This window comes from Cyclopterus lumpus, chromosome 9, assembly GCF_009769545.1.
Source record: "Cyclopterus lumpus isolate fCycLum1 chromosome 9, fCycLum1.pri, whole genome shotgun sequence".
NCBI lineage: Eukaryota > Metazoa > Chordata > Actinopteri > Perciformes > Cyclopteridae > Cyclopterus > Cyclopterus lumpus.
The window spans coordinates 16,412,296-16,438,565 of record NC_046974.1 but is presented as its reverse complement, the minus strand read 5'-3'; the positions used below and the strand labels follow the sequence as shown (position 1 = coordinate 16,438,565).

At 42.3% G+C, this 26,270-nt stretch overlaps 1 protein-coding gene across 3 annotated transcripts; it reads right to left on the bottom strand.

Annotated features, from left to right (window-relative positions):
• Positions 1 to 218: 218 nt before the first annotated feature.
• Positions 219 to 25,833, bottom strand: nipbla (NIPBL cohesin loading factor a). 3 transcript variants are annotated; one of them, XM_034542687.1, is made up of 49 exons: positions 25,414 to 25,833; positions 23,745 to 23,818; positions 22,078 to 22,223; positions 21,651 to 21,816; positions 20,746 to 20,846; positions 20,521 to 20,632; positions 20,060 to 20,220; positions 19,336 to 19,484; positions 18,723 to 18,813; positions 18,222 to 18,443; positions 17,799 to 18,029; positions 16,950 to 17,695; positions 15,197 to 15,410; positions 14,875 to 15,051; positions 14,468 to 14,641; positions 14,137 to 14,298; positions 13,912 to 14,021; positions 13,726 to 13,812; positions 13,254 to 13,482; positions 12,774 to 12,925; positions 12,581 to 12,661; positions 12,350 to 12,450; positions 11,994 to 12,123; positions 11,798 to 11,880; positions 11,157 to 11,289; positions 10,674 to 10,817; positions 10,462 to 10,548; positions 9,880 to 10,100; positions 9,687 to 9,789; positions 9,355 to 9,453; positions 9,010 to 9,156; positions 7,894 to 8,028; positions 7,642 to 7,740; positions 7,371 to 7,424; positions 7,165 to 7,273; positions 6,872 to 7,002; positions 6,567 to 6,707; positions 6,348 to 6,441; positions 6,016 to 6,170; positions 5,688 to 5,778; positions 5,298 to 5,471; positions 4,940 to 5,130; positions 4,438 to 4,545; positions 3,723 to 3,923; positions 3,221 to 3,367; positions 2,731 to 3,092; positions 2,426 to 2,600; positions 1,591 to 1,788; positions 219 to 1,493 (listed from the first exon to the last, which is right to left on the bottom strand). In XM_034542687.1, exons 3-49 carry the CDS (start codon positions 22,139 to 22,141, stop codon positions 1,146 to 1,148), a joined length of 7,590 nt encoding a protein of 2,529 aa, XP_034398578.1. In that variant the 5' UTR covers positions 22,142 to 22,223; positions 23,745 to 23,818; positions 25,414 to 25,833; the 3' UTR covers positions 219 to 1,145. The 3 variants fall into 3 exon arrangements, with proteins under 3 accessions (XP_034398578.1, XP_034398577.1, XP_034398579.1); XM_034542686.1 differs by having other exon boundaries at positions 22,078 to 22,220; positions 25,414 to 25,802; XM_034542688.1 differs by having other exon boundaries at positions 476 to 1,493; positions 17,520 to 17,695; positions 25,414 to 25,829.
• Positions 25,834 to 26,270: the final 437 nt, after the last annotated feature.

Sequence of the window (26,270 nt, the reverse complement as noted above, 5' to 3'; positions counted from 1 at the left end):
AAGACCACAAAATATGACATTATGTCTGGTTGGGTTAGTTTTAAATATGTGGACAAAATAAAAAATAAAAAGGTTTGTCTGGCATTATTTTGAAGGCTCTCCCTCATAAAAGATCAACTCTCCTGTCAGGCCTGTCTGTTTTAGCAGTATCCAGGTCCTACACTTTTCTTCATTTACAAAATGAATAGATCAGATTAACACTTTGAGCAGACAAGTGACAAAGAGAAGTAGAAAATTTATTGCAGTATTTGTTCCACCAAAAGGGTATGAATCCCCTTTCCTCTTATTACTAGGGTGACCTAATACAACAAAATCTACATTTACAAAATATCCTCCTGCAATAGGCCACATATACTGCATGCGTAGTTCGAAATAGAATAAATTATGTTCAGAGGACTCTGCCATTGTACAGCATGGACAAATAAAAGTGAACAAAAATAAAAATTCATATTTTTTTCTTTTTTCTTCAAATATCTAAAAGCTAAAAGGAAAAAACCATCAGGGTGCTAGTATATAATAAACTCCAAAAACACTTTAATAAGAACATCAAAAAGACTAATTTCCAACATTCACTTAAGGTTTTATTCTTTTTTTTACAGCTTTTTTGTCTTCAGAGATATAAACATTTTAGGTTTTTGTTGTGTTAAACTATGATACAGTGGGAGTAGAAATGAGCGACTAGAATCTGCTGCACAACAGCGAAAGAGCTCCCACAACAATGTTGACAAAACATTTCCCTCCAGGTCTCTTTTCTGATAGCCTTTTTAAGGGATAATTTGGGTGAATTATTCCTTTAATGCCTTCCGGATTCTATCCTCTGCACTTGTACACAAACAAAACGTGAGCAGTCCCTCTAATATAATAAGTCTTATGTTTTGTGTCATTTTTGCAAGAATAACTCATGTAAAAGTATGTAGTGTCAAATATTCTTGCCCTCCTGTGTTTTCTTACAAAAATGAGGAAGGAGAGGAGCAGGGTAGGAATCCAGTGAAGTTTGGCTGTGTTGTTGGAGGTGGCAGGTTGAGGAGGAGTAGGAGCAGGGAAGCGGGGGATTTTGATAAAGTAGAAATGGAGAAGGGGGATAAAAAAAAAAAGAAACAAAAAGAAACAAAAAAAAGTCCAAAAGAAACACCACACGGGAGCCATTAGCTAGCTCCTCCTTCCCGCGCTGCATACAGTGAGCGTAAAGTCTGTACTATTTTGTTGCTCAGTTTGTGGTTGCTGGTCAAGGCAATCTTCTTGTAAATGATGTCCGATTCCTTAATAGTGTCCACCCAAGGCACCAGTTTGCGTCCGTCACGTTTCTTGGCCTCTGCCCATGGCCCCGAGTAGGAGCCGGCCATCCAGTGGATGCTGTATCCCTGGGAGGTCTTCTGGATGACTCGAGCTATTTGCGGCCGGTCCTTGTATTTGGGGCAGGAAAGGGCAATCACATCCATAGATTCCACTGTCTCGTTCATGGAGTCACCTGCTCGCCTTGACCTTCGAGAGGACTGTAGGGAGGACAGAAGAAAAAAAAGAACATTGCACTATTTTCACGCACATTTTAAAATGGTATTTTATAATAGTGTGCGTTTCAATTTCTCTCACCCCTGGCGTCCTTTCGTCTCCATCACTATAATCGTCATCAGTCTCTGGACCGGCCTGATTGCGCGGACTGGGTCCTGACATGGGGCCAGAGCCTCCCAGTAGGGCGCTTATGGCTTTGTTTCTGATGTTGGCGCTGGCTGACGCTTCTCCCTCCTCATCCTCCTCATCTGGGTCCAGATGTTCCATCAGAACCTTGAACTGTTTGGAGTGAAAAGACAAGAAACTGACCGTGAGATGTGTAATTTCTTTCAAGCCACCTGAAGAAAAAGAAAGTAAGAAGTGAAGCGCCAAAGCGAGGTTATACACATTGAGGTATGACTAACGAAAGATGCCAGCCTCCACTTCAAAAAAGCCACCACTTTGTTTTAAGGTACGCGTCTACACTCGACATTACAGCAAGTTTCCAAGAAATCATTTCAAAACAAATGTGTCCTTCTGGGGAATGTGATCATCAATTTCACATTCAATAAGTCAGTCAGACATTAATTAATAAATACAAAATATATTAAATAAATGAAAGGACGGGAGATGAAAGAAGTGAAAGCAGCCAGCTCAGATGAATTAGGTCAGGACGAGGTAAAGAGTAGAATTAGTAAGGCACAGCCTGAAACCCACTGCGGGGCCTCGTTATTGTCCAAAACACCATTTAACATGAATAATGCCAACATTTTCACATTTTACTGGGTACTGTTAACTTTCTTCATATAGCTAAAAATTCATTTGTATCTAAATGCTGCTGATACAAGTGAGAAGACCTGAAAAAACAGATTAACTGTCAATCGGTAATGTAGGCCTTGATAACACATTGGCAATGAGATACAGCTTTATTACTTACATCTAGATACTGTCTGACAATACGCTTCTTCACATCTGTTGACAGTGTGGCGCGAGCCATGTTGTTGGCGATGAAGTCGATGGTTTGTCGTGGGTGGAAGTTAACTGTGCTTTTTTTGTTCACTGCCTTATCGTACACCTTGGCTGACTCTGTCGGAGAGTACTTCTGAATTTTACTGTGGAACACAAAAAAAAAAAAAAAAAAAAAGAGTTATAGGGGTCAGGAATTTCCCAAAGTGGTTGACGGTTTAAACTGGTCAAACTAATCCGCACTTAATTGTTATTGTTTTATTATGTAGATCTTACCCGTCAGAGAATCCATATTGGTTCTTCAGATGCTGTTTGAGCACCAGCAGCAACAGGATGCCCTGAACAGCATTAGCAAAGTCCAAGAGACCTGTAGGATTGTCCGGGACGAGCCTCATTACTTTTTCCACATCCTCTAGATCCAAATCGTCCAGATCAGATTCGGACTCTGAGCTCTCCGGGTCAGCTACAGGTTTTCTGGCCTTTTTGGGCCGCCGTACCACACCGTCATTGTCGCTGTTTTCTTCCCCATCGCTCCGAGGAGAATCGCAGTTCATCCTTTCCTCTTCATTCTCTCCATCCGACGCGTTCTTCCACACTTTTACCTTCTTCTCCTTACGCCTCGGCTCCTTTAGCAGAAGCTGGACAGAACACATACAAAACTCCAAATAAATAACTAAATCACTATAAGGAACTTAAATGCATTTAAAGATTTGTTCAGCCCTATGACGCAGACACATGCAATCTACTTTTAAACATGCTATCCTACCTCTTTGAAGGTTTGCAACAAGTTGCTGCCTGAGACCGACAGGGTGATGTCTATGTGGTGCATAATGAAAAGAGGCTCCTCCTGGCTCTGGTATGGGAAACAGGCCATGTTGTCTGCTACAAACAGCAGCATGTTTACTTCAGTCTTCTGCAGAAAGAAAGAAAAGAGTGGGAAAGCACGATCGAGAGTGAGTGCCTGAAACAAACTCACACAGCAGTGTTTGTTTATTTAAATGTTAAATTCTTGGCCAAAACTTTCTACACTTCTGAAACTTTCTACACAATAGTGTTTGTCATCTCTTCATTAAAAGCATTTTAAACCTCTTATTTTGTCTACATTCCCGAGACTCATATTTAACGTGAGCATTCTATTTAATATCTTGCGAAGACACGTTGCTTGACAAAAAAGAAAAGAAAAAAAAACGATTTTGCCTTGGCATGTTGTTAATGAGGAAATACCACTTTACAATGAGCAGTGCCAAGATGTGTGCAGGTTTACTCACAGAGCTGTCATCGAAGAGGTTCAGCAGTGAGATGAGGAAAGCCCTCCGGTGCTGCCGGTTCCCCCGGATCATCGAGAAGAGGTGGGCGCAGAGTGCCGAGTGCGTCTCGTCCTGTCGGAAACCTCTTATGATGGTCCTACGAGACGACTCGATGGCCTGCTGCAAGTTGTATGACATCTTCATCCCAGCCACTGCCTTCATCTGTGAAAGAATATGTTGAAAGAGAAGTGTTAAAAACTCAGTATTTCAGAGAACGTTTGAGACAGCTGCTGCCATGACAATCTGTGTCAATAAAATAATAACACTCAAATTTGTATTATAGTATTTCTCCAGAACTACAAAAGCTCCATCCACAGTGTGAAAAGAGGGAAAAAAACTATTGTATATAGAACCTGGCTGTAATGCTTTTAACATGCGTGTTTGTTCCCAGAGATTTGTCTGCAGGCCTTTAATGGAGGAATAAAGTTCCACCACAAACCATTTCCTGCAGTAAAGCAGCTATGGAACATGATTGTTGCTGAAGTGCTCTGCAACTGTTTGGGGTAGTTAGGGGTTAGGGTTATGGATATCCTCTGAGATCACAAACGTTCTACCAACGGTGCTGAGATGTTGCTGGAGCATTGCAGGATCGTCTGTTGGTCATTTTATACTGAAGGGGAGAACTGAAAGGCAAAGTTAGAATTCCTTAACTAGCTGACATTGAACACAAACTCACATGGATGAATCCTGTGTACTTCTTGTCAATCTCCACCAACTGCTGGTCAGATTTGTTCCTCATGCTGGGCTCCGGGTCTGTTGCCATTGCAATGAGGTAGGGTACACACTGCACAGACGGGACAAAAAAAGAGGTGATGCTCACATGCATGTCTTCATATTTCTGTTCATCAAAACAATTCAAATTGAAGTAAATGAGGGTTTAATTATACTACAGCACATGAACAATGGATCTGGGTTATTTTTAGGATTTAAGATGCTCTCACACACACACACACACACACACACACACACACACACACACACACACACACACGCGCACACACACACTAATGGATCAGAATACAAATATGGATATGAGGACCAAACAGAAAACTATTTGTTTGATATTAATATTATATAAAAATATCGCCTAAATCTATGAGCCAAATTCTAACCATGCGTTATCAAAATGGGATTTCATTATTTCGAGGTAGAGTGTTTTGGCAGCTTCTGGCTCTTACCTGCACAGGATGGATGAGACCCTGGTTGAGTGTGAGAGCGATGACGTTGAGAGCAAAGTGCCGTACACTGGACTGGGTGTGAAAGAACGCCTCCAACACCTGCTTTAGATAAAGCTGCATGATGGAGCTGCTCATCCCTGAAGAGATGTCTCCCATCTCCTTCAGATCCTCCTGTTTGGACAGTTTCTTCCCTGCAAGGACACAAAATAGGATGAGTCGCACCAACTTAACCACCATCGTAAAAAGAAAATAATTTATTAATCACTTTGTACACTACAGACTCTGTATGACAACAGAGGATGTAACACCGGAGTGCTGAATGGAAAATCGGTTAACGTACAGCAACAGCTTCACTTACATTCTCTGTCTGCCTCCTGCATCCGCGTGTCTTCCTCCTGAAGGTACGTCTGGAGGTTTTTGAGGATCTGGATTTTGAGGTTGATTGAGGAGGCCCTGTCAGCCAGGATCCCGTTGTACAAGGTCTTCACCTCAGGCATAAACATTTGGCTGGGATGCATGATCACAAGGAAGCCTGAGGGCAGAAAATGGCAAACAGCAAAGTCATGTGACAACAAGTAAGCAACGCATCTCCAGCTACCTCATCTCCACCTGCTGGGGAATGAAAATCTGCACTCAGACACACAACATCCCAAGATGTCAGTCTTTCTGAACACTAATATTTGCACTCAATAAATATGGTGACTTTACATGAGTCAAACCGAATAATATTTAAAAACGGTGTTCTTGCCTAAGCCGATGATGGCTTTGGTCTTGACCTCCTCGTCCTCATGTTTAGTGAAGTATATCAGCAGCTCGAGAACTTTTTCCTTGATAACAACCTGTACACAACACACAATACACATAGTTGTGAGATAATGTAAATGTATTAATTATTTGTAAATGTATTAATTATTTCTTTTAAAAAAGATGGTAGAGCAATGGCTTTGGTTTCACATCAAAGATAATTTCCCCAACTTTAGTTTACTTGCAGCAAAGCCCAAAACTAATATTTGAACTTACTTTTGCAATAAATAGCTTTCCACAGCGTAAGTTTCAAAGTTGAAATGCAATCCTACCTTGTTTGTGCCCTTGAACTCCTCCAGATCAAAATCAAAGTGCCGGGCCAGGGCACCCACAGTGAAGAGCGATCGCAGCAGGAAAGGCTTGTTTGCTACCAACGTCGTGCTGTTGGGATCCTCGTGATGCTGAACCTTCAGCTTGTTAAGTGCACCTGAGGAATTAAATAATACATTTGAAGTTACTTCTAAGAAGACCTTGAATCACTGGTGTGTCCGATTTCTTTCTATAACACTGGTGTCTTTATCTTGGAATGTGGTAAAAGTGACACTTTTACTGCAGACTTCAAAACTGAGCCCACGAGATCAGAGTTGCTAACCGTATATCTCACCATAGAATCTGTTGAAGCAGGCCCAGACAAACTTATAGTTGTGCGTGACTTTGTTGACAACAGCTCCAAGACAGCTCACACAGTGCTGGACCACCTAAAGGAAAGGAAGGAAGACATCATGTCATCTCTATGACAACACAGATTACATTTCAGAGCAAACATGGTTCTAAAATGTTTCATCCAATAAGTATTTTCTAAACACAAGCTACTGCCACGCACCGTCATGCCGTATTTGATGATCAGCTTCATGAGGTCTTCTTCGATAGTTGCAAGGTAAGTTTCACTGGGGTGCTCCATCAGAGGAACCACAAGCTCCAAGATCTTTGCCACATTGCAGATGACCATGAAGTCATTGGCAGTCTGTAGGGGAAACAGCATAACAGTAACTACAGGGGAAGCTTTGATACTTCAGGCAGCAATATTGACTAGATTGGGGGTCCCGATACCCAATCCTTAATTACATAAGGAGAGTATTTTCTAAATAATTAAGCTATAACTAAATGGATTGGGTATAGACAACTTACGTTACACTTTGTGGTCAGGTAGGGTTGCATGGTCATGGCATGTTTGACCATGAGCTGGGCCCTGATCTTGCTGAATAAGTACAAGGTGGTGATGCACGCCACTAGCCGTGTTGAGTTGACACCTTTGTTCTCTACAGAGGAATGGGGACATCAATTAATACGTTATTCTACGAAATCAATCTTATTATAGAACATTGATTAACTCAACTAGAAGTATAGACCGTGGTTTAAGACAAATTAAACTGCTGCATTACGCACAGTTTAAGTTTTTGTCAAATATTAAAATTGCAAACCTGCAAGAGACTCCTCGTATTTGAGTATGTGTTCGACCAGATTGTCAACGAGCTGAACACAGGCTTTTTTGGCTGGCTTATACGACGCATCCTCTTCAGACTTGAGAAGCTAAAGTCAGAGAGACAATAGTCATTTACATTTTCTTTTAAACTTTGACATATTCCCCAGCAGGTGAAGAAGCCCCGACACACAATCCAATACTTACATTTGAAAGAAGCTGCTCAAACCAGTCATAGCCGGTGTCTCGACACGCTGCAACCTGAAAAGGGGACGAGACAATGAAAATGACTCTGGCCAAACTTCACCATCAGGCAACCAGAATTACTTGGTTGTATGCCTCCGCCAACCAATCACGTTCCAACATACACAGCAACATAAACCCAAAAACATAATGCCTCCAGTGTTGATACAGAGTGGAGGCTGATGAAAGACTGATTTGACCTTATTGGATACAACAACCTGACATTTAAACTTACCACATCAGTGATGTTGAGGATCTTTCTGGTCATGGTCTCTTTGTCTTGATTTGGAGTCGGAGTAAACCACAACTTCTGGAATGTCTCATTCACCAGTTTCTATAAACAGCACAAGTTCACGTGTCATTAGTTTTTGGGGATGAGTTTATTGCACCAGAAACGTTAATCTTAAAAGAGGCATGATGAAAGAATGTGGGTTATATCTCACAACAAATAAAATGGTGGAGGTACGAAGGTGCAGCTGATCCATACCTTGATACCTTCCTCATCATTGACCCTGCGGATCATCCTCACACACATCTCAGTAATCTTGTTGAAGGTTGGCTGCTCCAGACAGATGTCTCTGAGGATCTTGATTACCCGCTTTCTTACACTGATACCAGTGTCCTGTGCACCAACAAAACAACAAAATGAATGCAGGCTTTGTTCTGCAAGCATTAACAATGCCTGTGTTGTCATTCCATACAAAAGAAACATCTGCATGGGTTGCGATAACACTTTTCTGACAATAGGTGGCAGTATAAGACCGTAATGGAGAATGAACTTTCCATCAACCCTCTCAAGCATTTCCATGACAACAGGCACAACAATTTCAATGTGTTCACCTTTCAGATGCAGAGTACAAAGAAAGAGCACAGAGCTTGTGTGTTGTATATTACCACAGTCAAGACAATGATCATGTTGTAATTTTACCCATGTAAAAGCAGACTTGAAACATCCAAATTAGCCTTTTAAAGCTCATTTTAAGCATTTCCCTGCTATTTAAGAGCCCTGAATGGGACGAACCTCCATATTTCAGCCCGAGCCCCACACCAATAACTTTAAGCTCTTGCTGATACATGCAAAAACACATGCACAACTAAGACTACAGTGTAATGCACATGAGTAAACTGCAACTATATTTCATACAGTAAAGTAACATAAGTTGGGTGGCTTGGGCCATAAAAATCAACTGCCAGTACTCAGCACGATGTATAAGATCACAATAGAATAGTCGAGTAAGTAAACGCAGTGTGTCACGTTACTCTCAGCTTATGAATGGACTTTGTTGCCCCGATAATGTTCTGTTCTGATAAATCAGAGTTCCAACTGCAGCATAAAAATGTCAGAATCAGAGAGTGGCGTAAACAGCACGAGACAATGGACCCACAATGTATTTTGCACATGCATATAACCGTGCAGGTTGATGGCGGGGGGAGCATTGATCTGGTTAACTCTAGATTAAGATTTTGTTGGCACGACATACCATAACATGATTGTAAACAAGGCTCATCAATTAAAGCAGTTATCAGAAAAAAGATCATACTGGGAATGTAAAACCTCACAACACAATAATGAGTCTACAATGAGTCTGAATGGGCAACGTACCAGTATCCTCTCTATGAGCATGTCATAGTACTGCTCAGTGAGTTGGGGTCTGCTCAGCACAAATTTGCCCAGCAGCTCCACAGCTGCCTCTCTCACACTGGTAGAGTTGTCCATCAAACGACCGTGGACACCACGCTGCATGTCGGACTACAGAGAGTGAAGAGTGGGTCAGTAAACAGTGAGAAGACGACAAGATAAGCGGTACAATAAGAAAGTACATCTTGACAGAGCAAAAATGTGACTAGAACAGAGATTAGGACAGCAAACATTGTGAGCAGTATGTGAAGGTATGTGGTATTCGGACATTAAAAAAAATGGTCTTTTGTAAACACAGGTCTAACATACCCGTGCCAGTATGCTGGGGTCCACAGCCACAACCTCAGACAGACATTTCATGGCTTTAGTTCTTACAGCAATGGCACTCTCCCCAAGGACTCGCAAGATCTATGAAATAAATAAATAGATAGATAGATAAATAAATAAATAAATAAATAAATAAAAAGGCACCAGCCTGATTACACAAACTGATCTTTTTTCCATTCAACAGTTGAAAAAAAAGGACAAACCAGTGAACCCCGATAACACCTGTACCCTACTGTTTGAACGATTTACAGATTATTTTACGTTGCTGCTTCATTCAAAAGATAAAGATACTTTAAGTAATACTCAAATCTTACCTGTGTTAAATAAATATCAAAGCTTTGGGCGAACGGCCTCATGGAGGCCAAATAACGCACAATCAGACAGGAGTCCTCATAATCCACAGTGTCAGAGTTCATTCTGGGGAGAAGGACAAAGAGTCATCATACAGTCAACTGACAGAGAGATGTAACTGACAGGCCGCTGGCAAAAAAACAAAGAAAGCTTTACTTCAGTGTGGCAAAATGAGCCGGCGTTGCCTTGATGATGTTGCGCAGGAACTTCTTGCGCTTCTCGGCACGCTGCATAATGTCGCCGGTGGTCTCCATCTCCTTGGCATGTTGTGGTCCGTCCGATGAGTCCTCATCCTTGGAGTTCTGGTTCCTCATGGACTTCTCAGCTTCTGTGGTGGCGTCCCGAAACCACTGGGCAACGTAGAACTTTCTGGCAAACTAGAGGACATTGAAGGTCTCAATATCAGAGTGAGCGGATTAAAAGTATATGATTTATTTAGAGCAATTAATCAGTGAAAGAAAAATTCCAATAACACATGTCAGAGACACTACGAGTCCGTTTTGTTATGTGAGCCTTTAATGGAGATATTTATTTCTAAAGAATAAATTTGAGCAGATACATTTGTGGCTAACAATTAAATGATTGTGTGTATCAGTGTGGTTACTTACAGAAGGTGATTTTCTTTTTAGCCCAGTTAATGGAATAAATTAAAAGTCAACGTAACTCTCCGGTGTCATGAATCTAAAACTCCAACAGTGTTTGAAGTCACCACTTGCAGCCAGTCTAATGTAAACCCACCACCAGGGAGGCATCAGTCTCAGCATTCTCCTCCAAGTAGTCCAGTAGGGCCTTCTGCAGCTGCTGGGTCTCGTCAGTACCTTGAGACTATATAATCAGAGAGAGCCCATAAGACATTTTCTGTTTGTTCCGTTGAACTTATCTTTGTCACTATAAACATCCACTACGTTCAGGAGACAGTGAGGACATCAAATGTGAAGTTGTTCTTCTACCTCTTGCAGGATTCGATCAATTGATCTCTGGTCCATCTTGCTGGTGACGCCGTCCTTCCTCAAACGAGCAGCCACCGTGCCCAGGTAGTCCAGAGATGCTACTCGCAGAGCCATCTCTGTCTGCTTATTACTGAACTGGTGGACCTGATGGGCATGTTACACTTTAGACCAAGATTGACTTTGACTTGAACCGTAAAAGAACCAATTGTATCATTGCATTCAAGATGCCAAAAATAAATTAAAAATAATAATGATGTTGATGGATGACATCAAAAACTAGTGATATAAAAACAACAAGACAAGTTATTTTACACACAATGAGTTGCAACCTCTTAAGTCTAAGTCTCAGTGTTAAAAGTGTTCCGTTTTGTCAAAGGAAGGTAAATATGTCCCTTGCTATCAATCTGGATTATCTATTCTTGAAAACACTTTAGCACAAATAGTTGCATTTCCAGTCTAAAGAAAGCGCTCTGTCATACTAACCAGTAGTCGACCAAGCAGACTGAGCAGCAGCTCTGCAGCAGGCCACTCTGGTTTGTTTACTGTCGAGAGCAGATCCTGGACAAAGTTCTCAAACAATGGCCGGTAATCTTCTTCTGCCTGCTTGCTGCCACATCTTGAGGAAGACGGAAAGAGGAAAAGGGTCACAGAAAGCAAAATGAGAAAGAATTAATGGTAGCACATTAAAATCAGGGGGCGAGGGTCAGAAAATCAAGCAACCGGAAATTGAAAACGGTAAATTGATGTGTGAGGCCTAAATAGCCGTTAGACTAATTCCACCAAACATAAGGAAGTGTTTGAGTACTTGACAGACTTGAAACAAGTAGTTCCCTGAATCCTTTGCATCTTGTGCAATACCCAGCATGCACATGGGGAAACATGCACACCATGAGGATAGTGGTGGTTTAATTCATATTTATAGTGACCACAGAGGCCAGAACAAACGGTGACAGTAATGCATGTGAAAGAGAAAAGGGAGTGATTCTCCAGCCTTTTTCTCGTGCATTAGTCCACACTGTGCGCGTGTTAATAAATACTTATGACGACAGCTTTAGTACAGTGCAACTGTTCAAATATAAGTACAACGCTTATTTGAAGGCAGTACAGACTGGAGTGGTAATTACTTTTTGAGGAAGACTGAGAGGAAGTTTTGTGCTGTTCTCATTGCCGTCTCATACGAGTTGGTTATCAACACATCTTGATCCACCTAAAAAAAAAAGGACACAAAAAGGACTTGTGAACAAATTATGTGTCTGAATGCGTGTCTGTATTTGTATAAATTGTACATTAGCTCGCTTGTGTATCTGATTGTGGTCCTACCTTGCTCTCGTACTCGTCGAAAATGTCTTTGTCATTGGGGAGGTGGACCACACACTGGATCAGCTGCAGCACCAGAGCCGTCACCATTTGGATGTACAACGGCTCTCCATCCTGGTCTGAGCTGTTCAGCCTGAGGACACAAGGGGCAAAGATACATGGTAAGTTACTATTATTATGGGTAACGTCCAGGAAAAATAATGGAATTGGTGGTGTAATAAACACAATTTTGCATCGGGACATCTTCGCCTCACTTATTCCTCTGCTACATTAATGGTTAGACAATAATAATTTGATGCCTTATCCCTGCAAATTCCTTGTGGGCATAAATCAATGTAAAGTTATATAAAAATAATTACCTGAAATTCCTAAGGGAGCGCTTGCTGGTGGGCAGTCTGGCCAGAGAGGTAAAAATCTCCTCTAAGATCAACTGTCGATGCTTCTCATAACGCGAGAACACCTGGAGACAGAAAATAAGAAAGGTGGTGAGTCTCTCCCTTCAGAGTTTTGTAGAACAGTAAAAAAACAATGTCAGGAGGTTTTTAACTGCAAAAAAACCTGCAATGGAGTGTCTAGAAAAACAAACTTACTGCTGTAACTAGTTTAATGGCACACAACTGCAGCTCACTAACATTCTCCACAAAGAACGGAGTGATTCCCATAGAAGAAACCTGGAAAAGAAAAAGAGAGAATGGCATAAATCATCATCTCAATGAAATAGTTTGACTTCATAAACAGATGACTGCAGTCTAACATTGTTTTTCAAGTGCTCTGAGTTTTTACCTGGAGGATGGTGGTGTCTGTAAGAAGCTGGATATCTAGGAGCTCCGAGATGTTGCTGACAATGTCGCACACTTTATTGTACAACATGACAATCACGCGCTGCTTGTGTGTGGAGCACTTTGCACGCTTCGCCTTGGAGCTTAACAGGCCACCTGGATGGACAAAAGAAACCCTAGTAAAATCCTTTGCAAAGTGTTTTTGATCATGAACCCTGATGTTCATTCCGGACGCTCTGGCTGCTTGAGATGAGATGCTAGAGTTGAGGACAGCTGTAATTTCCTCAACAGGTCATACCGTTTGTGCTTATGGTATAAACTGCCATGCAGGAGGAGTTTAACAGCAGTTCTTGGATAGTTTTGTGAACAAAAGTCATGGAAGGTTCAAAGATATTAATCAGCCACGTTCCAAAGCTTTCACTCCAGAGGCTCTGCCGCATATATAAATTTGAATGGAACAAAGCATGTGTGTCTTTATCCTCACCTCCATGGTCCACCCTGTAGACTGGGTCGTATTGTGGATACAGTGTGTTCTGAAGATGGAACTTGGTGTATTGTAGCACCCTCTCGATGACGTCTTCGATGTAGACAGCCTTCGGCATGTGCCCTGAGGTCATGATGTTAAGAGCTGTCAGACAGGCGTCTGCTGACTGCGTGACTCTCTCCATTATCAGGTCTCTCCAAAGTTTCTCCTCATCTTCAGCATCGTGGTCCTGAGGTTGGAAAAGAAAGCAACGTGAATGTGTTTTACAGAAATAAACTACCATCCAATGTTGTTATGTATAAAAAGATCTTTTGCAGCATTTTAACAATTCATTTTCTATTTCTGCAGGCGGTGAGTATTTTTCAACATAAATAATGTATGGGATTTTTTCGTACAGAATATCACATAATTCTCATGTTAGTTAAACACCACTCTAAAGTATATTCAACAGAAGGGGAGGGAGGGCGCTCACATGGCTCATCATGGTGGAGAGCTTGGACCCATCCATGATATTCTTTTCTAGTATGTTCAGCAGTTTCACCAGCTTGTCGGATGGGATCTACAACAACAGAGACAGTTATTTAAACCTCCATCTGAAACAGCACCACACATCAACAGTGCACCTTTCTTGATAGTGGTATACTACTATACACAGTACCCTGCTGGAGATGCCCATGGCCTTTATCTTGGCGGACTCGCTGCCCAGTTCACTCAGCTGGTGTTTGCCAAGCAGAAATTCTTGAGGTATCTCATCATCATCTGCCGCTGCTGCAAAACACAAAACCAAAGCAGAATAAACAAATACTGTGAGGTTTCTGCATTTGGATCAGCCCTCATATAAGATAAGATAATCCTTTATTACTCTTGCAGGGGGCATATTTACCTATGGCAGTGAAATCCACATCCTCCAGATTCTCCAGTATGTTGTCAATGCTTGTTAAGAACCTCTTGAATGTGGACGAGTCCATCAACTCTTCCTGGGTGAGCTTGGGTTCATATGCTTTCCGTTTCTTCTGCTTCTCCTTTATCTTCATTTTTCTGGCAACTGAGCGGGAGAAAATTCATCTTAGTTTTTTTTGCTTCTTGTTTTGTTTTTATTATGTGTGCCAGATACTAAACACTCTCAACAAGTTCATTATTTAAAATCAATGTCACACACAACAATAAAAAAGACTATAATTGGATATGGGGTGACAGGTGACTTTAATACAGACTTTCAGTCATGCTGGGTGGCGGTGAGTGTTCATCGGAGGAGTCTCGGTAGCGGCTCCCTGAGCCTCGTCTGCTGTCCCGGTTCCCACTTTTCCGATGTTCCCCTGAACCCCGGCGATCTCTTTCTTCCACATCCCAGGACCTGTCTTTGTCTCTGCGCTGGCGCTTCTTTGCAGCTGTAGAGATTAGGCATAAAGAAATCAGGCCCTAAAATCTAAAAGAAAAAGGTGTGCCAAAGTACACTAACCCTTTACAATGTATTGGTATTAAAATATAAAAGTAATTATATGTAGAAATGTTCAGCTCATTTAGGTTCATTACATTTTAAGACGTTTTCCCAAAGCAAACGATCAAACCATGAGAAAAGACTAGCGACGATGACCTACGAGAAGCAAATCATTTTACTCACACTCTCCATTTGCGTCATAGTCCTCATCCGAGCTGACCTCAGCGTATTTGGGCTTCTCATTTACAGTGCTTCGTTTCCTCTTGTTCACCTTGACCCTTTCACACAGGGGCATGGTTGACTCAATCTCTGCCAGCAACTCTGGTGGCAGCTCCTTCAGAACTGACGGGTCCATACCACCTGAAGATATTAAAAAAATTACAAATAAAAAGAGTTCTGTTTTCTCGTTTAAAAGAATGGCAAAATACAAATGTACACAGAGAGTGGAAAGATGATGTAAAGTTAGAGCAAAACCACTCGCAGTTCAACATCTTCTTATCCTTACCTTTGCTGGACCTCACTGAAGAGATCCTGTTCTTTCCAGACTTGCTGTGTCTGATGATCCTCTGGATCTGGTCAACAGACAGCTTTTTCAGAACCACTACAGGCTTGGGCCTCTTCTCAAAGTCCTGCACCAAACCAAGCCTCTCCAGTTTAACCTTGGGCTGTCCCCACATCTGACTTTCGTTTGGCCCACTGTCGTCCTTATCACGTTTGATCTGAAGAAAAGCAACAACAAAAAAAGAGTCAGCCCGTGTTAAGTTTGAGGTTCAAAATACACACTTAAACAATTTGGACAGAAAAGCATGAGCTTTGTTTCGAGAAATAAAAATAAAAATGTACAAAATAGATCAAAGTGGTTGAAAGGAGATAAGGGATTTTTATGTTCGTTTCCAGTATAGGTTTGATAGCAACGAACAATTCCCTGTTTTCCTAACATTATCTCCATGTCTTAAATTGTATGAGTAATGGTCAATCAACACATGGTACATTGTCATCAATGCAGTGCCAAGGCAGCAACGCCCCCCAGCCACTGAGGGTGACGGGCCAAAACGAGAGATTTTGTTTGTAAAGGTTTCCACTCATACAATAACCAATCATTCCTACCTGGCTGAAAGAAGTTAATTTGTTAATGGCAAGAATCTGCCAATGCGATATATTTCATAAATAAAGAAATTAAGACATTCTGTTGAATCAATTTGTTGCATATTCATTTCCATTTATCATCAGCACACTGTTGTTGATTTTTAGAATCTATCGCTATTATATGCTGAAAATTGTGGAGACATTTCTCAGACTATGATTCAATCCAACCAATTCCGTCACAGGGAAGTCATAACTCACTAGCCAATGCGAAACACTGCTTCCCATTGCAAACGCTACCAGTGACTGACATACATCGTAAATGACCCATTAAGTCAAAGCATTGGGGAGCCCTACTGAGAAGAACAGGCTGCAGCTCTAATGAGACGATTGAGATCGATACCGTGATCCCATTTCATCTTCCTGACCAATGCCAGTGGCCTCATGACAGATCGGTTTGAACTATGTTTCTATCCTTCAGCAGCTGCATGACGACTCTTAACCATTTACACCATTCTCCGTACGCATGACAATCATTGTTGGTGTGCCGTGTGGGTGATAACCAACCAACTTCGATTGCAACATTGGGTGCTAAATATGGCTCCCATACGGTGGCTGCTAGAGCAACGATGGTCGTTTGTTCCTTGATACAACTGATCCTTTCTCGTAGCATAAAATAAGCTATTGTATGCAACCACACAAAAACTACCATATTTAAAAAAATGTGCATGTGGCTGGGGGTTGCATCTCTCAACACTGCATTGACAGGAGATGTAAGAAAGGATGCAACAAATAGAAGCATGATTGTAAAGAGAAAATAATAGCTTTTTCAGTCCAGATATTTATGGCTGCATGATACGGACAGTGAATGTTTTAAGCAGACATTTACCCACATGAAACATCTGAGAAACAGTATTGGAGCAATTCTTAAAAAGGTACTTGCTTTTGTTTGCACACCGGACTTAATAAACTCTTCTACTTTAGGCAGATAGTTAGGTGTGGGTTAATGAATTAACTGATTTTCATCCGAGGAATAAACAAAAGGCTTACAAATGGGAAAACAAAGATGTAAACGAGAGTGAACGGTGGTGTTTGTTTTTTTGTGAGATTGCAGGCAGTGAAAGTTGAATGATTGGTAGGTGGGTAGACATTTGGCTTGGGTCAGCCCAGATCACCTTAGGGATCTGGAAGTTCTTCAGCGCGCCACTATGCCCTCCAAGGAGCTGAGCAGGGAAAGCATCTGGAAGTTTAGCACCAGAGGCAGAGGATGCCGGTTTGGAACCATCATGCCTATTGCCGCTCCGACCAGGCTCCCCAGTGGAAGAAGCCCGGTACCTATCTCTGTCACTTCGACAGCGCGAGTCAGGTGAGCGTCGGTCTCGACCACCTGTCTCGCTCCGATGCCTCCTATCTTTGTCAGCTTCTCGGTCCCTGTCTCGTCCGTGTTCGCCTCGGTTCAATGACTTTGGCATCTCTCCCCGTCTGTCAGAGGACTTCTCATCATGTCGGTGCTTTGATGACTCTCGACCATCTCTCCTGCTGTCATGTTTATCGACCCTGTTCTTGATGACTTCAGGTCGCCCATCTGGTTTCAACCGCAAAGCCGTGTCAGAACCCTCCACTGCAGCCGGCCCACTAGCTGGTTCTTCAGGCCAGCGTTGGGCCTCAAGGGCTGGAATAGGGGCAGCCAGACAGGGGTCGAGCTGGCCATCAGCTCGGCCTGCCTGCTGGAGGTCGATGCTCACCATGAGGGGAGGGCGGCTGGCACCGTTCCCAGCTGCGGTGGCCTCTTGCGGGGTCAGTTTGCCAGCATTGCCCCCTCCTGTTGATCCACTGCCTGGGGCACCTGTGGGGCCACCTGGTCCTCCTGCGCCTGGCTCCAGGGGAAAGGAGTCCTGTTTTCTCTTCTTCAGTGGCTTGTCTATAAAGAGAAAGAGATGAAGATAAACCAAACTTGCAAAACCTCTTCATAACCATTTGTTCAGAATGTCTCCATATAGTCATGTTTATGCTATTCTACATACCTTTATCTTGAACCTCCTTGGAGCACTTCTCACTCGCCGCCTCTCGTTCTATCCTTTCAATTTCAGCAAGGGCATCCAACTCTGCCTCGTCGTACGGGGAACTGGGAGGCTGGAGACTACTGGCATGCTGTTGCATCCGAGCTAGATTTTGTTGGAGAACAGGCACCTGCTGAAAGCCCAGTTCTGCCTCCATATTGTCAGAGTTCTCGTCCATTCCCGGCAGAGTATCACCTGAGAAACAAAAACACCTTTACAAGGTTGTATTTAAAAGGGATTTAAATGGTCTCTGATCCAAGACGTGAGTTTAGCATACCACCTCAATTATTCTAATGCCGTGAAAGCTTGTAAATAGAGATGTAGGAAACCACATAACAAAAACACGAGGACCCAGCTAAGATTGGGCTGTTCCAAAACCTTCCTTACCTGGGGTATCGGACTCATTTGACTTGACCCTGGACAACTTGAGGGTGAGTTTTGTAGAGTCCTTGTTTGGAGAGCTCACAATGTCATACAAATCTTTCTCCTCTTTCACTGCGGGCCCCTTCTTCCTTTGCTGGAGCTGCTGGTTCTGGACAGGTCCTCCCTCCCTCGGTGAGGGCGCATAGGGAGGTGGTGACTGCAGAATCAGCGGGGGACGAGAACCTGCTGTAAAGAAGCAACACCAAATAGAGTTAAAGTTACCCTCCAAAGACAAGTAATAACAAAGTGCACAAAAGCAGACACAGCACTGTTGTTACAACTGACACTAAGGATGTACAATGTACGAGGCATCCTCCGCGAAATTATCACTGAGAGAGACCGGCCTCACACCATTCTGTTGCTGTAAAATTGTAATCATGAGTTTTAGAGAGCCACGGGAGGCCATTTCCTAAAAGAAAACCGGTAGGCACTGTAGCCTCTCCTTTCCTCTTCTAGTGTTCTTACATTTGGGTGTTCCTTCACTCCCTGCTGGGGAGCAGCCGGACTGTGGAGACCTCAGAGAGAAAGAAGGATTTCTCATGGTGGAGTCACCCTCCTAGACAACACACAGAAAAGACAGCAAGTCCAACTTTTGTCAAATTTTCACAAATAGAAATAATCTTATCAAGGAGCGCTGACTAAAGTGTCCATTATGTATTGGGAGGACTAAAATAATATGAACATGGCATTCTTTCCAGGATTCATAACCATAATGTTGATTTCATTTAATATATAGCTTAATAATAATAATAATAATAATAATAATAATAATAATGGGGGAAACAATATTAAGATTCCACATCAAAACCATTGTCCATATATAAAATTGCCGATTGAAAATACCATAAGAAGATAAATCTCTGAACCCATAGACGGAACTGTTAAGTACAGTGACATCACATGCATGCCCTCAACATGATGATTGGAGAAAATATATGTTTGGCTCACGTTACAAAACTTCCAAACCTCAAAGAAAATGTCTAAAAATAGCATTATTCAACACCAAACGTTGTCGTTTGTTCATAAAGGTAGGCCGCCAGTAGTGAACTGATAATGTACTCATTTTAGACGGTTGTACCTCATTGCTCAGTCGGTGTACAATGTTCATGTAGTCCTCCGTGCCATGTCTGTCTGAGTGATGGTTGGCAGCGTTGGCCATCTGCCCCGATACTTTGCCCTCATGGATATTTCGTATGCCACCTGGAACCATGGGACTGGCCACAGACACTGCCAAATAAAAGAAAAAAAGAGGTCCTTTTTTTAATGATCCATGAGTGAGGCAATTATAACATTGTTGATCATGACAGAAAATATATTTTTAAAAGTTGAGATATACCAAAACATTGTTGGTAAAATAGAGTAAATAAGCACTTAGTGGACCATGGAGTTTCTAAAAAAAAATGTTATACAGTATATGTTATGAAAACTAAATAGTGTTTTTATTTAGGAAATCCACGGTTAACCATCTGAATCATTTGAGACAAAATACAGCTGGAAATTGAAAGCAATGAGGCAACACCTGTGAAGCAACTGAAGGAAGTCTTCAGTTTGTACTTACAGTAGCTTAACAAGGAAGGAATGGAAAACCTCTAACTTTTAAAGTATACTTCTAATTGTCTAATGCCACGCTGCTAGCATGGTTACCTCACATGCACGTCTGGGATTGCGCTGATGTCTTTCAATGAATCATACAGATCACGTACTTCAAGAAATGCCTCCTGATGCATGCACATGCACATGAACACGCAACACACACACACACACACACACACACACACACACACACACACTCTCTCTCTCACCTTGTTGTATCTGTTGGTGTTGGTTATAGCTGGGTGGTTGTTGATGGGGATACTGCTGTATGTAACCAGGGGCAGGGCTCTGGGGAGTGTAGGGGCTGGGTACTGGACTGTTCTGGCCCATGTACCGACTACTGGAACCAGTCTGGGGAGCAACAAACCGACTGGACAAAGTGGAGAAGAAAGAAAGTGAGCAAGCACGTGGAAGGAAGTTACATGCCACCAACAACAGTAAAACAACTAACATTACATAACTTAAAATATAATTGTATTATCTATCAATTATTTAATGATACTACTTATACATACAGCAAATCATCCATTAAACTAGATAACACAAAATGTTGCGATGCAACTGGGATACACCAATTAAAAACAGGATACTATATGTTCACAACAGTTACATGGTTACCGTTTTTAGTAATGGTACATAAGGGTCTGCTAAATTCTGCAGCCTGACTCACCTTGGTGGATTAGGAGACATTGCAGCCGGCTGGAAGTTAGCAGGCTGGGCCGGGCTATGCAAGGAATTTTGAGTGATCTTGTACGTTGGTACCATTGGCTGCTGCATAACATCTGTTCAGAAAGGAAAAAAGAAACCAGTATATTTATATAAATATCAACATGAAGCTGGTCTTTATGGTTGCATGCTTTCATGTCATAATGTGCAACAGGTAGTTATCTCTTACTTTTCTCCCTGAAGATGCCAGGGTTCCTGGCCAGCATGGTCTGCAGCAGCAGTGGTGCATCTCCCTCTGGCTCATCGCTACCCAGGTTGTCCTTCAGCTCTCTGAAATCACATGTAAACCCCAGTCAAATTATAAAATAGTGAGAGTAAGACAAGTGGGCAGCATCACTAATAGAAATATGAAGAAAAAGACACAAGTGAATAATGTTTAAAACTCTAAACACGTGCATGAATGCAAATATAAATTGCATTTTGAATATATATGATCATGTAGCCTACAATTTAGAGTTGGGAAAGTGAACACTCTACTGTATTCTATGAGACGGTAGCCACCTCGCTTGTTTTTGGAACATATGGACAATGTTGAAAATCAATGCGCAAAATGCCTATAAATTGGATTTACAGAATCTTCAGAATGACTTAAATTGATTTGTCGGGTATTTTCAGTGGCTTCATGTGAATAAAGATAATTACCTCAATATAGGATGACAAGTAACATAATAAAAATGTGACCTCATTGAACACTCTTAAGTAATAAGCACTATTATTGTCTATTGCCTATTATTAATGGATAATTTTGTGCCATGAAAGCAAGGTGATAAATCAAGATAAATCATGATACTTTTCTGAAACTATAAATTGAATACAATGTTCTTGACATTTTAATTTTTAAAATTTGTATTTAATATTTGCATGCAGCAAAATCTCATAATTTCTAGTCAACAGTGGCATCTCTTCTGTTGCCTGTTCTCAAAGCTAATGCGTAAGGTTATCTGACATCCTAAGCTCTAACACTGACAGCCCAACCATTTTCAGGCAGAAATGTTCAGGCAAATGCAACTCCTCAAATCAGGGTAGGGTCCTGACACAATGTTGACATATACACACTTTCACTTATAAACTCACATGTGCTCTGTGGACACCTGGTTGAGGCCATGGGCCAGCTGGGAGGCCAGATTCTCATCCCGACAGCCCAGTAGGCAGGTAACTTCCTCTGCAATCCTCCCATTGTATAGGAGGCTCTTAGTGGTGGTGGCCGGGAGAGGGGAAGGGAGGGGCAGCTGGTTCAACACTGAAACAAGAGATAGATGATGGAAAGTATAGAGATGGGAAGGTAAAGAAATACAGATGTGAAAAAGAGACAGACCGGGTGAGAAACAAGCATCAGCAATAGAGGGCACGCAGTTGTAGAAAAGTAGAGGGAAGGAAAACAAAACATGACAAGAGACAGGATATACCATCACATTTGCCAATTTACATCTGCTAATATTTCAGATTGGCAATTTCTAAATCTGTTGTCGGTGAGTTTGGAGAATGACTGCGTGTCACTCACAGTCTGTGAGGCTAGCGATCCCAGCAAGAGTGGTGATGGGAACATGAGGCATATCCCCATTCATGCTGAAGGTGAGGGTGGGGGGGGGGGTACACAGGTAGATCAGGGGGTCGATGAACGACACCCGTCCTCACATCTCCTGACTCCTAGGAGAGAGGAAAATTAGTCAGGGACGGAGAAAGACAAAAAAAACAGCATGAGTGAAGACAGGAGAAAGAAGAAGAAAGAGGACAAGAGTAAGTGGAGGAGAAAAGTCAAGGATTTACGAAATGAGTCAAAACAGAAAAAAAAAGGATAAAAGGACGTAAAACGATAAAACAGTCAATTGATACTATTCAGAGACATCAAAAACATGAAATCAAATGCATTGATTGAACAAGTATGTGCTACATAAATACTGCTGTGTCTGCCCTGATGCTGAGATTATATTGTATTGCATCATCTGTAAGGCACAAAGATTTTTGTCTGATTAGATCTTGTCAATCAAGATAAAGGGACACAGATCTTCGCCTTTTTACTCATATATCTAGTATTATTTATATTACTAATCCATAAGGGAGAGGGTCTTCGGTGCCCTCTGCATCCTTTGGGTGAAGCAGGGACACAGGATCAAAAAGGTCCTGCCACTACCAGGAGTGCAGGTTAGGTGTTTTAGGATTGAATCCAGGTCTTAGAGGTCACTAGAGGACTATTAGACCACCCTGACACTCATGTTATTATACTGGCATATGCTATAAGCAGCGACAAATCAACAATTAATTAAATACCAATGAATAAAATATTTAAATTATTGATATTTTATTGCTACGTCATGGTTTTAGCCTTAGTTTACTGACTGATGCTTATTATGAGTAATTTAAATGTCATGTCTTAGCTTCCCCTTAGTAGAAAATAAGCAAAATATACAAACATCTTGGTGGCTTCTATAGAAGTGGAAACCAATGCATTCTCTGTAAGGTAAATAAATGTAAAAAAAAGTTGTAAACACAACTGCACAATATTAACACCACAAGTGGCTCATTAGGTTAAATAAAAGAAAGGGCCAGTGTGGGGGGGAAGCTTGCTCAGTCATGCATCACACTTCCACCAATTGAATGATATACAGACTGAGTGATAATGCACTCCATTGAATAAGCCTCGACATTGTGATTGTCCCTGGTAATACAGTAGATACTAGAAACAACGTTCCGCTATTCTCTACACTTAATATCACTAGTACTTTGAAACCAAATTAGTCTTCAACTAATGTCAATCTTTATGTTAATATCATACCAGTCTATTCCCCTTCACTAATGTCAAACCACAGGGCACTTCACCCTCAGGTTATAAGGATGGATGTGCACAAATTAGAACCCTATATTGGTCGTATACCTTTCCTTGCTAGGTGTCCTTGACCTCTCAAGTAAGACTGCAAGAAAAGCAGAAGGAAAAGCCACCAGCAATGTTCTAAATATCAGCCCAGGCTTTGTGGATAAACCTGGTTGTTACAACAAGCCGGTAGACGGTCAGCACAAAACTCTTGTTTTCTGCGTTTCCTCCCCAAGACACAATTATGATGAGTGATAGACATCAAAATGAAAGACATTGATACCAGTAAGCCGGCATTACTATCACTGATAATGACAAGTCAATGAAATGATAAATGGCTCAAACCATTGTAATAATACCTTTTTGAAGAACTCTGTGCAGTCTCGGGTGGACTCACTGACATTTCAGATAAAAAAAGTTCCACTCCTTCAATCTGAAAGAGAACATGGGCCTGCGTCAGACTTTGAGACATAAAAATGTATTACCTATGGGGACAGTTTTATGTAAAGTTGGGTCTACAGCCGTTAAACTAATAAACTAACCCAAAACAGCAAACATAATGCCAGATACAGCATCACAATATGCAAGTGTGTCATATGTGAAACAACAATGGCATCACTGCTCCACAACCTCCAAACCTAGAATGCAACAGCACGCAGTACTGTTGACCTTATGAGAAAACCTTCTCCAATGCTGCTAAGGAAGTGCAACACGTTTGACAACAACTTCTGCCGAATAGTGACGCCGCGTTAATCTGTAAATATACCGGTGCGACCGCCGATTGCTGAGGTCATAGCGTAGTAAATACGTGCAACAACTTCTGCGTATCGCCATTGGAGGATCAACAGATGGATATTGTAAACATTGCATGAGCTAGCTGGAGCGATAGCATGCTCGGTTTATGTGCTCTTCCTCTCGTAGCAGGGGCTAGGCTGACAGCTGTGAGACTGACAGGCAGGAGGCAGCACAAAGGAACAGATGCACTGTGATGGTGGCGGCAGTAAAAGGGGGGGGGGGGCTGCATCCTCCAGAAGCCGACAGCCACCGAGCGGAGTGTGCAAAACAGACGAACTGCAGAAAAGCGCTCAAACTGCATTTGTTGTTGTCGAGATGCCAAAAGACACGAGATTCCCGCCAACGTCAACATGTCAACCACACTCCGACAACTTGCTAGTTTGGCGTTAAGTGACGTGAACTACGGCAGGAGGCGACGTCGCGTGTGCTCAGTCTGTAACTTAAGTCACTCACAACGTTTCAAAACAGGAGTAACCAAAGCCAACGGCAGCCCTGTCACAAGGCTCCAGCGAACCAAAAGCACACCGCTTAGTCACAAAAACACAAACGAGATGACAACATAACGACGAGCTGAAGCACAGTGGACGTTAGCGTACACATTACACTGTTTATATCTTAGCGAGCTCAAACCGCAAGCTGCACGGACCCACCAGCGGTAGCTTCACGTCACACCGCTCAGAAGTTTACTGTCCGGGTCCTCCGAGCCGACCTCTGAGTCGGAGTTACCTTTCACTCAAGCGTATGTCTCGTTAACGCCGCTTGACAACCGCTCACAACAGTAGTTGTGTTTTAGCCGCGAGCTAGTGACGCTAACTAGCTCCAACTGTTGTGGGTTCGCTCCTAACGCTGTTCAAATAAAACAGTGCTTCTCATTTATTACAAGGGGGCGCTTGTCGGGAGATAATAACAGCTACGCGTTAGCCGCCTGTGCTGGGGATAATGCGACGGGTTGAGTGTGAGTAGATGTAAAAGCAACGGTATCAATTCCAATTCCGTTGGCAACGGCCCGATCCTCGACGAATGACATCCAGTTTGAGGCCGAGCGCTCTGCAAAAAAAAAAAACACACCTAGCTAGCTCCGCTGGCTAATTCGCTAGCTTCCGTTAACTCCCGGTCAACGGTTAACGGCGCCGTAGGTGGTCGCGCGCCAGAGCGGTTTTATTGACGCTAGGGTTAATAATTGCAATTTGGAAAACTCCATTGCATGGCGATGGACGGGGCAGTTATATTTACCTTCGGATGGGGCGTCCAAAGGGAGCGGAATGTGCTCGGTCCGTGTCCGCGTCTCTAGCTCCCCCTTTCTTCTTTCGCGCAGATCCTCCAGGAGGAACTCGACTGGCTTGCCAGCTAGCTGGTTAGCTAGCTTGCTAAGCTATCAACAATAATCCGGGTCGGACCGATTCGTTCTTTTTCCGCCACTCGAGGGTGAATGTTTCAACGTACATTCACGGGGAAACATTCGCTCGTCGGCGTTTCAGTCGGTCTGCACCGACATAAACAGTGAGTGCAGCCAATTTCGACAGCAAACGAGAAATATGACGATTGTTGCGATCATCGAGAGGCTCTCCTCTCGTAGAACAAAATGCCGACCGGAAGTTCTGCCGTCTGACTGACCAAAGATCTCAGGAGTGACTCCCTCCATCGGCGCCAAACAAAATGCCATGCGACGTTTCGTGATGGAGCCGCTAGATGGCGCTGCGGGACAGCCTTACCCGCTCTGCAGCCGACACTAATTTTACTAAAACAAATAAATATATTATAACATATACATACATAAACAAATAGTACTTTTCTGGTGATGAAACAGGCCATTGAATTACCAACAATATACATCTTCTACAGTCTCTTCTCGCCTTCGAAGTATATCATATATACGCTAGGTGGCACACAAACACATGTTTTTTTAATGTTTTCTGTTTTATACTAAGACGGACTCCGTTCCTTTACTTATAAAGTGGTAATAGCCTGCTGCTAATTTATTTATTTTTTAATTGGAGTACAATTTAGATTTTTAGCTTGATATGAACATCATCATATGAAGCATCAAAAGCAAAAGTATAGGCTAGTCTTGCAGAATTATCCTTGTAAGA

What these genes read in the sequence shown, in the direction of transcription:
- nipbla (XM_034542687.1), bottom strand. Translation starts at nt 22,141, where the DNA reads ATGAATGGGGATATGCCTCATGTTCCCATCACCACTCTTGCTGGGATC. An exon ending in CAGACACCACCATCCTCCAG is followed by an intron (nt 12,662 to 12,773) that starts GTAAAAACTCAG and finishes TTTCTTTTCCAG; the next exon opens with GTTTCTTCTATGGGAATCAC. An exon ending in ATACGAGGAGTCTCTTGCAG is followed by an intron (nt 7,003 to 7,164) that starts GTTTGCAATTTT and finishes ATTCCTCTGTAG; the next exon opens with AGAACAAAGGTGTCAACTCA.